At 39.1% G+C, this 11,449-nt stretch overlaps 2 protein-coding genes across 8 annotated transcripts; both read left to right on the top strand.

Annotated features, from left to right (window-relative positions):
• The first annotated feature begins 1,726 nt into the window (after positions 1–1,726).
• On the top strand, positions 1,727–5,450 carry LOC106328788. Of its 7 annotated transcripts, none has more exons than XR_001267632.1 (15): positions 1,727–1,944; positions 2,012–2,133; positions 2,210–2,330; positions 2,415–2,571; positions 2,645–2,723; positions 2,798–2,838; positions 2,923–3,039; positions 3,188–3,268; positions 3,568–3,630; positions 3,702–3,753; positions 3,992–4,066; positions 4,528–4,579; positions 4,695–4,730; positions 4,935–5,009; positions 5,144–5,450. XR_001267632.1 is itself a non-coding variant. In XM_013767299.1 (15 exons), exons 1-15 carry the CDS (start codon positions 1,785–1,787, stop codon positions 5,195–5,197), a joined length of 1,281 nt encoding a protein of 426 aa, XP_013622753.1. In that variant the 5' UTR covers positions 1,727–1,784; the 3' UTR covers positions 5,198–5,450. The 7 variants fall into 7 exon arrangements, 3 of the variants coding, with proteins under 3 accessions (XP_013622753.1, XP_013622754.1, XP_013622755.1); XR_001267635.1 differs by having other exon boundaries at positions 4,053–4,066; positions 5,144–5,184; XR_001267634.1 differs by having other exon boundaries at positions 4,053–4,066; positions 4,528–4,575; positions 5,144–5,184.
• Positions 5,451–6,376: 926 nt separating this feature from the next.
• LOC106331332 (probable LRR receptor-like serine/threonine-protein kinase At5g37450) lies at positions 6,377–11,238 on the top strand. Its single transcript, XM_013769659.1, has 19 exons — positions 6,377–6,761; positions 6,844–6,991; positions 7,094–7,165; positions 7,246–7,317; positions 7,417–7,560; positions 7,637–7,708; positions 7,806–7,877; positions 7,965–8,039; positions 8,114–8,182; positions 8,273–8,341; positions 8,427–8,498; positions 8,596–8,679; positions 8,768–8,836; positions 8,931–9,451; positions 9,551–9,706; positions 9,789–10,078; positions 10,184–10,235; positions 10,325–10,572; positions 10,666–11,238. The coding sequence occupies exons 1-19, from the start codon at positions 6,671–6,673 to the stop codon at positions 11,146–11,148; spliced, it is 2,859 nt and encodes a 952-aa protein (XP_013625113.1). The 5' UTR covers positions 6,377–6,670; the 3' UTR covers positions 11,149–11,238.
• Positions 11,239–11,449: the final 211 nt, after the last annotated feature.

The raw sequence follows: 11,449 nt of genomic DNA on the forward strand, positions 1-11,449 counted from the left end.
CATTTTCTCCTCGGTCCATCTTACTAATCATCAGATCACTTCCCAAAGCTCATATCTACTACCTATATATATATTTAACAACTACTACCGATATATATAAAATGTGATTCTTGCTCCTAATTCTCATCATTGATTGTTTGGTTAACATACAATAATTTAATAGATTCACATAAGTAGCAGCTCACACCTCACACCATACATGCATTCGAGGAGCATATATGTGCATGTGAACACACATAATACAACGATATATATATATGATTTGTCGAGAGGATATATATATATTTTATCTTCGTCGGATCAAATCAAAGCTCTGGTTGAGATCCGGAGGTTAGTGATACAATTAAATCAAAGTCTTTAATAATATAGCAACTGGACACTCGCAATAGCTAGCTAACCCCATCAATTATTGGTCGCCCACGTATATCTTCAGAAATCACATGCATATGTCACATGCAAATTTTGAAAGGGTAATTTAGATAAACTCAATTTCAAAAAACGAGAAAATATTGCTTTAGGAGTTTCGGCTTTAAGCATCTACCAATACATATTGAAACACGTTAGGAGGTATTACTTGGAAGAAAAAAGAAAATACTAAGGACTTACAAATAATCGAAAGATTAAAGATATGAAAAAATATATAGGAGTGCTCGAACTTGTTACTTTGTTTTTTTGCTAAATTGTAAATATCGTAAATGAATTAGAGTTCTTACAAGAGTAATATTTGATCCACTATCTGTTGATGTTGAGGATGTGTATGTTTGGGTTGCTGGTGATTCTCTTTTCCATGATTTCAGGTCCTCAACAACGTGGGAGGTGTTGAGGCCGAGACAGGATATCAAGAGCTGGATGGATGTTGTATGGTCCAAAGGAGCAATCCCCAAGCTAAGTTTCAACATGTGGGTAGCTAATTACGATAGACTGCCAACACGTTCCAGGCTCGCGGCATGGGGATTACTTATCTATGCAAACTGCCTCTTCTGCTCCAACTTCGAGGAAACCAGAGACCATCTCCTCCTCTCATGTGAGTACAGCAAAGCCATCTGGAGGGAGATCTTCATCAGGTGCCAACCGCCTGCATCGTCTTTCGCAAACTGGTCTGAACTTTTATCTTGGATCAGAGCTGCCCCATCTTCAAAGTTAAATCTACTAAGGAAGTTAGCGACACAAACAGTGGTTTACCACATGTAGAAGTGGAGGAACAATCTGATTCACAATCAAACATCAATATCGGCTGCAATTGTGTTCCATGACATCGACAGAGAGCTAAGGAACATCATCTCAGCAAGGAGACACAGGAAGAGATTTTGACTCTCTCATGGTTATGTGACTGAGATAGTTGATCTCTATAGGATAAATTAGGCTCCATCTTGTTTTTTTGTTTATTTTTTTTGCCAAACTTGTTACTTTGTCAAGAGTAAAGGTAGAGAGAAGTGCGCATATAAGAATGATTAATGTAAAAATAAGATTTTTAGGACTTTAACATTTAAGTGTGTGAGGTAAGAAACAAAACAGAGCTCAAATAAGTGTATTAGGAAGGGTTGTGCAATCAGAAATTAATCACAATCTATTAATTATGTTTAAGAGGTATTCTGAGACCACAACTCTCCAATATATTAAGGCCCAAACCTTTATTAACAAAGGGCCCAGAAAAGAGGATAACAGATGGGCTTAGAAAAGGGCCTTTTAGGTGGAAAGACCGAGTATCCTCTTTCATCGTCTCAATTGGTCTTCTTGCCTAGGGAATGGAGTGTGAGTGAGTAGATCGCGAAAGGATATTGAAGATGGCATCGACGGAAGGGCTTGTGCCCATCACCAGGGCTTTTCTAGCATCTTATTACGACAAATATCCTTTTCCTCCTCTTTCGGGCGACGTTTCTCGGCTTTACTCTGACATGGCGTCGCTTATTCAGCTACTAGCCCTCCAATCTCCTCCTTCACAAGGTTTCCGATCCCATTATATCACTGTGTGTTTTTTGTTTGTTTGAATTTCCTCATATCGTTCCCTCAGCTTCCCTAATCGAGGAAGCGAACCGAGAGCCTCCTCACAAGATTGATGAGAATATGTGGAAAAATAGGGAGCAGATGGAGGAGATATTGTTTCTTCTGCAACCATCTCGTTGGCCTGTTCAGGTGAATCGTTTTGCCTCCCCCTTGTTCTTCTTTCTTTTCTGTTGTGGTGACAACAGCTCTCTCTCCTTTATTTCAGCTTCGGGAAGATGATGCTGAATTATCTTCCACTTTGAGACATGTCAAGGACAATTTTGATAAAGCTCTGACTGCTATGATTTCCTTCCAAACGAAAAACTCTGAGCGCATTTTTAGCACTGGTTAATTCTACAGTTTTAGTTTTAATTTTATATACCTAGAGTCGAGAGAAACAACCTCATGTATCGATTTCCTTCTTTCTACAGTTATGACCTACATGCCTCAAGATTTCCGTGGAACGCTTATCAGACAGCAGAAAGAGAGGTCGGAGAGGAACAGACAGGCCGAGGTTGATGCCTTGGTTAGCTCTGGAGGGACCATACGCGACACATATGCTCTTCTTTGGAAGCAGCAGATGGAGCGGTGATCCCTCTTCTTATTTTGGGTTAATTGATGTATGTAGCAGCTTAACGAGATCATGTCTTTTTTTTTCTAGGAGGAGACAGTTGGCTCAGCTAGGCTCTGCCACTGGTGTCTACAAAACTCTCGTCAAGTACTTGGTAGGAGTTCCACAGGTAAGTGTACTATTTCTTGCCATGTGGCTTCCCCATAGACATATTTATTTACTTGTTGATTCTTTTACTTGTAGGTGTTGTTGGATTTTATTCGTCAAATAAATGATGATGATGGGTACGTACCATGTGAAAATAAACAAGTTAATGAGTGTTTTTCAGTTTTCTTAAAAAAAAACACTTTTGATCTTCTTGTGCAAAGGCCAATGGAAGAACAACGAGAACGTTATGGACCTCACCTATACAATCTCACAAAAATGGTGACGGCTATCCGGGTTTCCTTAACACTTCTTTGGGAAAGATATGATACTTTCAAACTGTAAGATTGTTCTTTTTTCTTTTTTGTTATTGTTGATAAATTTAGATTTCCTTAAATTCACACAAGTCAATAATCACGTGTTCATGAGAACTCTCTGTGAACTTTCCCGTTTAGAGGTTGTGCGATTTTGTTATATGTGGATGGGCAGGAATAAAAACCAAATGAATCTCCTCTCTGAAGCTGTTATCGTCTACACATCTGAGTTTGAAAGATTCATCACGTTTATCAGGTATCATCTTCCTTTCTAGAGTCGTGGTACTCATGTGCTGGATCACACAAACGTTGGGGGAAGTTGACTTTTGAAACTTTCTTGCTCCATGAAAATTTCGCTGATGTTTATTTTCCTTTGCTTCTTTTTAGTAGTTTTCTAATCTCCTAATCCGGTTTGGGTCGGTTAAAGTTGTTGCTAGTATATGAAGGCATTCCTTTTAAGTTTTGGAATAAGTCTAATAGAATTACGTTAGACGTCTTTAGGCATTGCTTTTATCAATATTAAAAATTTTAACGTTTTACTTTGCGTCTTTCCAGCGATGTATTTGCCAATTCCCCCTTCTTCATTTCAGCAGATACCGCTGGGACATTGGGCTCCAGGTTAGCTTCCATCATTCGCAAGATTGTCTCTTTAGTTCATTATATATGCTTTAAGAGTGTGTACTTCTTAGGGAAAATGAGGAGTACAAGGAGATAATCGTTCAAGCTGGGAGAACCTATGAGGTAACAAGTTCTCCTCAGATGCTTTTGTTTATGAATTATTACACTAGTTCCGTCTGGAATTGTTAGTGTTTAAAAAGTGAAAAGTGATGTTAATGACATTTGTGTGTGATATCCACGACTTCTGTTGGCATATTAAGCATTAAGCAATAAGCACTTGCATTCGAGTCTTACACAAGTACATGGATGATTATATATGTGTATGTATATCATTGATTGATGTTTGTTGTTGTTTCTCTAGGTGTCATTGATGGTGGAATCCGAAAATTCGTATATTGCTTGGGATTTTTCTTTGGTGCAAGGCAAGATTAGCATGGTATTGCTTTTTGAACCTCAATTTGTTTCTCCACTATATAACCTTAAATCATTTGATTGCTTTGCTTGCTTGGTTTTGCTCCGCTCTTCAGAATTTTGTTTGATTATTATAGGGATGTCTAGGTTGTTTTCTCTTAGAAGCTACTACAGTGATTGTTTGAGGATTCATGAAAATTGTGTTTTTTTTCTTTGGATTTCAAGTCGAGAGTATCACAGATTGTCTCTGTCTGTTCGCCCTATTACCGATATAACATTGTATATGCAGATGTTTTTTTGGCTAGAATCTGGTTTATCTTTATTTTCGCACTTAGTTGAAAGCCTATATATCTATGCTGTAAATCTATAATGTGAAAGGCAGACAAGAACTGTTGTGTCTTGATACGGGGCTTGATCTATATTCTAAGCTAGGTTCTCACCTTCTGTGGCTGGTCCTCTGTTTTAATTCCTAATTATATTTACCAGGATATTGGATTTTGCGTGGAGTACATAAGTGCTTCAGGGGAAATGACTGTGAGTGCGTTTATTAGTTTCCAAACTCTCATTAAACTTTAGTAGAATATAGTTCATACATTGTCTCACTCTTTAAGATATTGAATTCTGAGGTGTGATTTTTTATTTTTTGGTTGCAGCTTATATTACCTTACCATCGATATGAAGCTGACCAGGTGAGTTCCATGTGCATATATGTTTAATTGCATAATTTTATATGTGGAAGATTGTGAGTTTTTTTCTAGTTGGGTTGTTTAATAAGTAGTTCTTTTATGGGAAACTTATGAGTTATCTTTAGGATTTTAGCTGTGTTGATTTATGTGCATAGCTGTGTTGTTTAGTGTCATCGTTTTCAGGATCAGCTATGTTTGTTCCTGCAGGGAAACTTCTCTACGCTAATGGCTGGAAACTACAAACTTGTTTGGGATAATTCGTATTCATCTTTCTTCAGAAAGGTAGAATGATAGTTACATTTTGCAGGAGATAAAGTGAATTAATATCCTTTTTTAACTTCCTTTTCCATTGCTTTCACTAATGAGGATCTGTTTTATTTGTCTTTTCTTTTAAAAAAAAATTCTTTGTGGAATAGACTCTTCGATATAAAGTAGATTGCATTCCGCCAGTAGTGGAGCCGACAAACTGAAAGTGGAAGCTGAAGGTGGATCAGAGGCATGAAAACTCATCATTTTTTGTACAAAGACAAGACTCTGACCTTCTGAAAGACATGAATGGAAAATCATGACCTCTTATGTGACTATTTTGTTTGCAGAGGAGGAAGTGAAAAGTGGCTATGTAAGTTAATTGCCCTACTAGATTCTTTGGTATTTGTGAGTCTGAATTATTTGCAAGTATTTCCAAATTTTCAAGAATTATATGTTAAATAATATTTTAAAGTTTGTTTTGTGTACTCTTCTTGAAGAAAAAACACTAAAGTTACTATAAACAAATATAGTTGCAAGTTTTTAAGAACCAAAATCCGGAGATATTTATTTAAGTCAGTTTCCTCTAGTCAATATTTAATGAGAAATAACAATCCAGTATTTGCAAGGTTTTCCACGAGATATATAATAAACACAGGAGCCACCCCTAATTTTAAAACATAGTAGTCATGTGTTCCAATCTACCTAAAACACACGCTCTGTTCGGCTCCTACCGGTATTCCTTTTTAACCTGGATCATTATCCACCAACTAGCAGCAAACAAATAACAAAAGGACAGAGTCAATGCATCCTTTTTGTTTGATATCCTAACCACTGATACATTATTCTGCTTAGAAGAAAACTAAAACCTTTAAAAACAACTTTCTCTACTCAAATTTCTGCTTGGGGTGCTCTTATTGGAGTATATTTGCTTCCTCTGATTTATATCAATGATCATAATTATGTGAAACTTTCTGTTTCCACAATTTAATCATATGATACAAAAAGCTGTCACTACATATTATTTTTTAACAAGCCAAAGTCAAGATGATTCCGACTTTTATCTTCTATCTTTTTGGGTTATGAATAAGTCAAGATGTTTCTGTTCTAGCGAGAATGTTTCAAGCAAGTGCCCAGAGTTAGTAAAAGTCTGTCTATCAAGAGAAAAGAAGGCAATGTAATCTCTGTGTGTGTATGTACAGACGTAGATCTGACAATGATGTGTAATGACATTTACTTCTTAAAAGAGAGAAGAAGAAACAAGCAATAAACAAATGTCAACTGTTGGAGGAGGATATGGTTGAAGTAATAATGTCTCAATTGGGCTGTTTCTGTTAAAAATAAAAGGTTTGAATTTTTCATACTGCAGGAACACAAAAGAATTCCTCCAGTCCCAATGGGTGGGGGAGGAGGAAGAGACTTGGACAAACTGTTAATTGCCTTTTTAAACGCTTCCAACACTCAGTATTTACATATAAATATTGCAGCAAAACCACCAACTTGAGGGTTACTGACAGTTCCGTTTTGAGTATTTTAAGGTCATCGTTGCTTGCATCTGTATTGAACTTCCTTCCATATATACGCGTCCTTTCAAGTGGTATTCTCATTCCTCCCAGCATTTCAAGAATTTGGTAATCTCTGAGCAAAAGAAATAGTAATCTGCTTTTTAGAACAAAGCTGAAAAAAAGATATAAGAGATGATGAGTACGGCCGGCCTCATTCTGCTGGTGTTGTCTTCTTGTTGCTTGTCTTTGCTGGATGCCCAACAGATCACTCATCCGCTTGATGGTACGGTGCTCTCTGATCAGTAACCGTATGTGTAAACAGTGATGACTGCTGCTAATGAGGTCCTTTTTTGTTGTGGTTGCAGTTAGTGCTCTGCACGCTGTTCATCGCAAACTGAAGGACCCTATGAATCATCTTCAAGACTGGAAAAAGACGGATCCATGCGCCTCTAATTGGACCGGTGTTTTCTGCATCGCCGATCCTTCCGATGGATATCTTCATGTTAAAGAGTTGTACGTTTTAAACTTTCTTCTTCTGTAGTTTTTAAATTCACAAAACCAAACATTTAGTTGAGATGTTACCTGTTGTTTCTTTGGATTGATCAAATGATGCAGGCGGTTGCTCAACTTAAACCTCACAGGAACACTTGCACCTGAACTCAGCCATCTAGCGAACCTCACCATATTGTATGTGCAATGTTTTCCTCAGAGCTTTGGTTTACCAACCGAGCGTCTTATTTTAAAAATATAGATTACCTGATTCACAGGAACTTCATGTGGAACAATCTAACGGGTCAGGTTCCACCAGAAGTAGGCAACTTGACTCATCTCATCTTCTTGTAAGCAGTCTTTGATCATTTTTTTTCCATCAACTCTCGCTTCCCCTGGTTTGACCGCATCACTTAACAGCTTTTTTTTTTTTTTTTTTGTGTGTGCAGGCTACTAAGTGGAAATCAACTGACGGGGCCTTTGCCTCAAGAACTCGGCTCTCTTTCCAATCTCTTAATCCTTCAGATAGACTACAACGGCATCAGCGGAGACCTTCCAACGTCATTAGCAAATCTGAAAAAACTGAAGCACTTGTGAGAGATCTCCCTTTCCCTCTTCCTTCTTCTAACAAAACCCAATTTGACATCACTTGTACTTTTCTTTGCTTAGCCACATGAACAACAACTCAATCACGGGTCAGATTCCCCCTGAGTACTCTTCCTTACCTGACGTTCTGCACTTGTAAGTTTCTTGATTACATGTAAATTTTGATCAAATCGGTATTCAAATCTAATTGCCGTGGATAAGTTTTGTGGTATGGCTCAACATTTTTTCGCAGCTTGATGGACAATAACAAGCTAACTGGATATCTTCCACCTGAGCTCTCTCAGATGGCAAGCTTAAAAATTATGTAAGTGCCCTCTCTTTTTTGTGTCTCCAACTTCTTATTAGAGGCGACCCACTTTCTTCCAAGTTCAACTTAATTTGCTCTTTACAGACAACTGGACAATAACAACTTTGTTGGGACAGAGATCCCATCTTCCTATGGAAAGATACCCAATCTCGTCAAACTGTAAGAAGCACAACAGAGTTGAGTTCTTTTTTATTCCTGTTGCTTACTGATTTGGTTGGTTACACCATAAACAGGAGTCTCAGAAATTGCAATTTAGAAGGACCCGTTCCTGATATGAGCAGATCACCGGTTCTCTATTACTTGTGAGTCACTTAAACAGGAGAAAAATAAACAATTAGCATTATTCCATGGTATGTTCGTCACTGATGCTTTTTCTCTGCTTCTTATTACAGAGATCTATCTTCCAACAAACTCACAGGAGAGATTCCCAACAAGAGGTTTTCTGGGAACATCACAACTATGTAGGTTCAAAGCCAAGCCAAGGATTGAAATTGATATATGTCTTTACATGCAAAATGAAGTAGTGCACTTGTTTATTGTATGCAGTAACCTGTACAACAATATGCTCAACGGATCCATCCCTTCAAATTTTTCAGGCCTTGCACGTTTGCAGAGACTGTAAGATCCACCTTCTGTCTCTTGTTAATAATAATTCAAGGAGAAGAAAAAAAAAAAAAAAAAAAGACAAAGAGTACTGGTTGTCTAATTTTGTCAGGTCTCTGAAGAAGAACAACTTAAGCGGGGAGATTCCTGTGATATGGGAGAAGATGAGCTTCACTGCAGAGGCAAAACTGATCCTGTCAGCATATATACAAAAGACATTGATGATCAAATTTTAAACAAGATTAGTGCTGTTTTTTTCTTATGTTAATTGGAACAACTTGCAGGGACTTGAGGTACAACTTGTTTACAAATGTGTCAAACGTTCTAAACCCTCCTTCCAATGTCACGGTCAAGTAAGTTTGTGGTAAATGTGACAAAATAGTTAGTAACGTGAATAGAGAGAGAGAGAGAGAGAGAGAATCATCAGAATGTGTTTGTGATGAGCAGGCTTTACGGAAACCCAGTTTGTGCAAGAGTAAATGAGACAAACGTAGCTGATCTCTGTGGCGTCTCAACAACAGTAGACGTGGTGGAATCTCCTGGAAGTTCGTCGGACAACTCGAGCACCACGGGAGAGTGCAAACGACAATCCTGCCCCTTGAGCGAAAACTACGAATACGTGATTGGTTCTCCAGTTCCATGTTTCTGCTCTGCACCAATTGGGATTGGACTTCGGCTTAGGAGTCCAAGTTTCTCTGACTTTCGACCTTACACAGTGGCCTACATGCTCGACGTGGCATCCAATCTCGGGATAAATCTCTATCAGCTGTCTATTGAATCATTCTCGTGGCAATCGGGTCCAAGGCTAGCCATCAACATGAAGGTTTTTCCAGATTTGAACAGTAAATTCAACACAACGGAGCTTCCACGCATTGTTGACTTCTTTGCAACTTTCTCTCTGGATACCGACGATTCTCTTGGCCCCTACGAGATTATCTATATCAACCTCCTGGGTCCTTACAAAGACGGTAATAGTATTATTAATAGTGTCTTGTCTACTCAGCAACTTTAACAATCCTATTGTGTGAACCCAAAAGAGTAGGTGTGTGTGTTGCATGCATGTGTAGTTACTCTCAACTTATACCCGAGTAAGTCGGGAATGAGCAAAGGTGTCAAAATTGGAGTCATTGTAGGAGGAACCATTGCTTTCTTCCTTGGATTATCCTTTCTAGCGTTGCTCCTCTTCTTCATCAAGAGAAAAGCTAAGCAACAACAAGAGCCGAGTAAGTGATGAGAGTCCATTTATGTTTGTGAATCAACAGACTAATTAAAAGATTTACTTATTTATTTTCTCCATTGGCTTAGTCGTCGTCCCTAAATCTCCAATTAACATGGAAAGCGTGAAGGGTTACAATTTCATGGAACTTGATACAGCAACAAGCAGTTTCAGTGATCTGTCTCAGATTGGCAGAGGAGGCTATGGGAAGGTCTACAGAGGGCATTTACCATGTGGCCTGATTGTGGCGGTCAAACGTGCAGAGAAAGGATCTCTTCAGGGCCAAAAAGAGTTCTACACAGAGATCGAGTTGCTCTCACGGTTACACCACCGAAACCTTGTTTCTTTGCTCGGCTACTGCGATCAGAAAGGAGAACAGGTGAACGAGAACTCATGCATGCATGCATGCTGTTTATTTATTCTCTTGTCAAAAACATACGTGTCTCAATGTCAAAACTGGTCTTGTTATGTGACACTATTTCAGATGTTGGTATATGAGTTCATGCCCAAGGGTTCTCTTCAAGACGCACTCTCTGGTAGGAAGAAGATCACACCTCCACATCCTTTAATCTTGAATTATTTTTTTTTTGGTGATGTTAATCTATTCTCTATCCAATGAACGCAGCGAGGTTCAGAGAGCCGCTGAGTTTCGGGCTAAGGTTGAGAATAGCACTGGGGTCAGCGAGGGGGGTTTTGTATCTGCACACAGAGGCGGACCCGCCAATAATCCATCGAGACATCAAACCCAGCAACATTCTTCTGGACAACAAGATGAACCCTAAAGTGGCAGACTTTGGAATCTCAAAGCTCATAGCACTAGACGGTGGAGGTGTGCAAAGGGATCACGTAACTACCATCGTCAAAGGCACCCCTGTATGTTGTTGTTGTTGTTCCTTATATATATATTCCTTTCTTTTGACTAGGAAGTAAAAGCTGCTTGTAACGTAAATATATAATTTTAAACAGGGATACGTGGATCCAGAATACTACTTGAGCCACAGGCTGACAGAGAAGAGTGACGTCTACAGCTTGGGGATTGTGTTTCTGGAGATTCTGACAGGAATGCGCCCAATCTCACACGGGAGGAACATCGTCCGAGAGGTGAAGGAAGCATGGGAAGCCGGGATGATGTTGTCGGTGATAGACGAGAGCATGGGGCAGGACTACTCTGAGGAGGGGGTGAAGAGATTCATGGAGCTGGCCATCAGATGCTGCCGGGATGAACCAGTAGAGCGCCCAGGGATGCTGGAGATCGTGAGGGAGCTGGAGAACCTGTTTACAAAGGAAGAGAAGCCATATTCAAGCCCTTCGGTGCAATCTTCTTCTGCTTCGGGAATGTCAGGCTTCTTCGCTCCAGGGCTTGGCTCTTATAATAATAATAATACATTCTCACAATTCACAGCTAACGAACTCGTCAGTGGAGTCATCCCCTCCATCGCACCCCGCTAGTCTTTTCTTTACTGTGTGTAGTTTGCTTCCACATACTCCTACTTACTGTACTATATAAGCAAAAACAATGGGGGAAAGCCAATAAAGCTATATATATCTTTCGAATTCTAGACCTTATAGTAAATAAATAAATAAATAATAGTGTTTACACCAGTTTTGCAAGAAGAAAGAAAGGAGTTGACTTCAAGGATTGAGAAAGGGGACCCACAATACGACACAACCGCAAACACAAACAAGACCGCGTCTGGGTTTCGCTTTGTCCATGTCCGATATAATGGGAGGGGGGGGGGGGTTTTTTCTT

Source organism: Brassica oleracea, chromosome C3, assembly GCF_000695525.1.
Source record: "Brassica oleracea var. oleracea cultivar TO1000 chromosome C3, BOL, whole genome shotgun sequence".
Taxonomy (NCBI): domain Eukaryota; kingdom Viridiplantae; phylum Streptophyta; class Magnoliopsida; order Brassicales; family Brassicaceae; genus Brassica; species Brassica oleracea.